A 1660-nucleotide genomic window follows, 5' to 3' on the forward strand; every position below is an offset into this window, starting at 1 on the left:
TATTTCCAAGTTTCTCCTCTTCATAGTAGTCACAAAGATAATTTGCAATTGCCATTCTTTTCCAAGATTAGTGTCACAGTGATTTCTTTTTAATTGTGATTTTTTTTTAATTGAAGGATAATTGCTTTACAATATTGTGTTGGCCACGCATCGACATGAATCAGCCACAGGTATATGAATGTCCCTTTCTTCCTGAAGCCCCCTCCCCGCTCCCATCCATCCCACCCTCTAGATTTTCACAGACCACTGGGTTGAGCTGTCTATGCTGTTCCCACCTGAACTGAACTGAATGCCAGATGACATTTACTTCAATTCCTCAAAGAAAGTGTATATGTTTTCTTCTATTACCTCAAAGGGCACAGGTCCTGGAGATGAGACATGAATTCTAAACCATAGTGAGTATCACCCTATTCACTTCAAATCTGAGTGCGTCACTTTAGACCATACCTTCCTCATGGCGATTTTCATCTCCATGTTCCTCAGGGTGTAGATGAGAGGGTTCAGCACGGGGCCGATCACAGTGTAAAACACCGAGATGTCCTTGTCCTTGTTCTTGCTCTCTGCAGGCAGAACGTAAGTATAGATACAGGGCACGAAGAATAACACTACAACTGTTATGTGAGAACCACAGGTTGAGAGAGCTTTTCTTCGCCCTGCAGAAGAATGTGTTCTAAGGTTATATAGTATGACTATGTAAGAAGCTACTAGAACAAGAAATATGACAAGCACCACCATTCCTGAATTTGCAATCACTAAGATACTCACAACATGAATATCTTTGCACACCAGTTTCAAGAGAGGCTTCACATCACACAGGTAGTGATCTATCTGATTAGGACCGCAGAAAGGTAACCTGAGTACCATGAGAAGTAAAGCAATAGAATGCCAAAAGCCGACGACCCAGGCCAGGACGATCAGCGTGTCACACCTCTGTCTGTTCATGATGACCATGTAGTGCAGGGGCTTGACGATGGCGACGTAGCGGTCAAAAGCCATGGACACCAAGATGAATAGTTCCACACCTGCCAGCAAGTGGGCAGTGAAGAGCTGGGTCATACAGTTGCTATAGGAAATGTTTTTTCTTGCTGCAGCTAAGTCCCTGATTAGCCTGGGGACCACCGTGGAGGTGTAGCTGACATCCATGAGGGAGAGGTGGCAGAGAAAGTAGTACATTGGTTGCTGCTTTAGATGGCTGCAGGTGATGGTGAGTAAGACGATGGCATTCCCCATCAAGACAGCCAGGTAACAGAGCAGGAACAAGGAAAAGAACAGTAGCTCTATTTTCTTATTTCCCCACAACCCTATGAAAACAAATTCTGTGACATTGTTTTGGTTTTCCATGAGGTTGAGTAGAGTTCAGGACACACAGCAGAAACTCAATTTATCTGAAACAATAGAGAGCATAATACATCTTTAATTGCATATTTAAAGTTTTGGATTATTTTCTTGTGCACTGAGCAAAGATGTAGGTCACAGAAAATTTACTATAAGCAATCTATCATTTGATATTAAGAGAAGCACATTTCAAACAATATTTAACAAAATATTAATTATGACTGGAATTGTAACAACCCAACCAAGAGGTGGTATTCTGATACTCATTTTATATTTATAAAATAAAAGCAAGAGGTTTCAGTAATTTGCATCAAATCATTAAGAG

General features: G+C 41.3%; 1 protein-coding gene across 1 annotated transcript; it reads right to left on the reverse strand.

Moving 5' to 3' along the window:
* Nucleotides 1-411: 411 nt before the first annotated feature.
* LOC133055713 (olfactory receptor 4P4-like) lies at nt 412-1341 on the reverse strand. The gene has a single exon (XM_061140839.1). It carries the CDS (start codon nt 1339-1341, stop codon nt 412-414), a length of 930 nt encoding a protein of 309 aa, XP_060996822.1.
* Nucleotides 1342-1660: the final 319 nt, after the last annotated feature.

This window comes from Dama dama, chromosome 1 (genome assembly GCF_033118175.1).
Source record: "Dama dama isolate Ldn47 chromosome 1, ASM3311817v1, whole genome shotgun sequence".
Classification (NCBI taxonomy): domain Eukaryota; kingdom Metazoa; phylum Chordata; class Mammalia; order Artiodactyla; family Cervidae; genus Dama; species Dama dama.

Bases quoted from the DNA above. Each gene is read 5' to 3' on its own strand.
- LOC133055713 (XM_061140839.1), bottom strand. From the start codon at position 1,341: ATGGAAAACCAAAACAATGTCACAGAATTTGTTTTCATAGGGTTGTGG.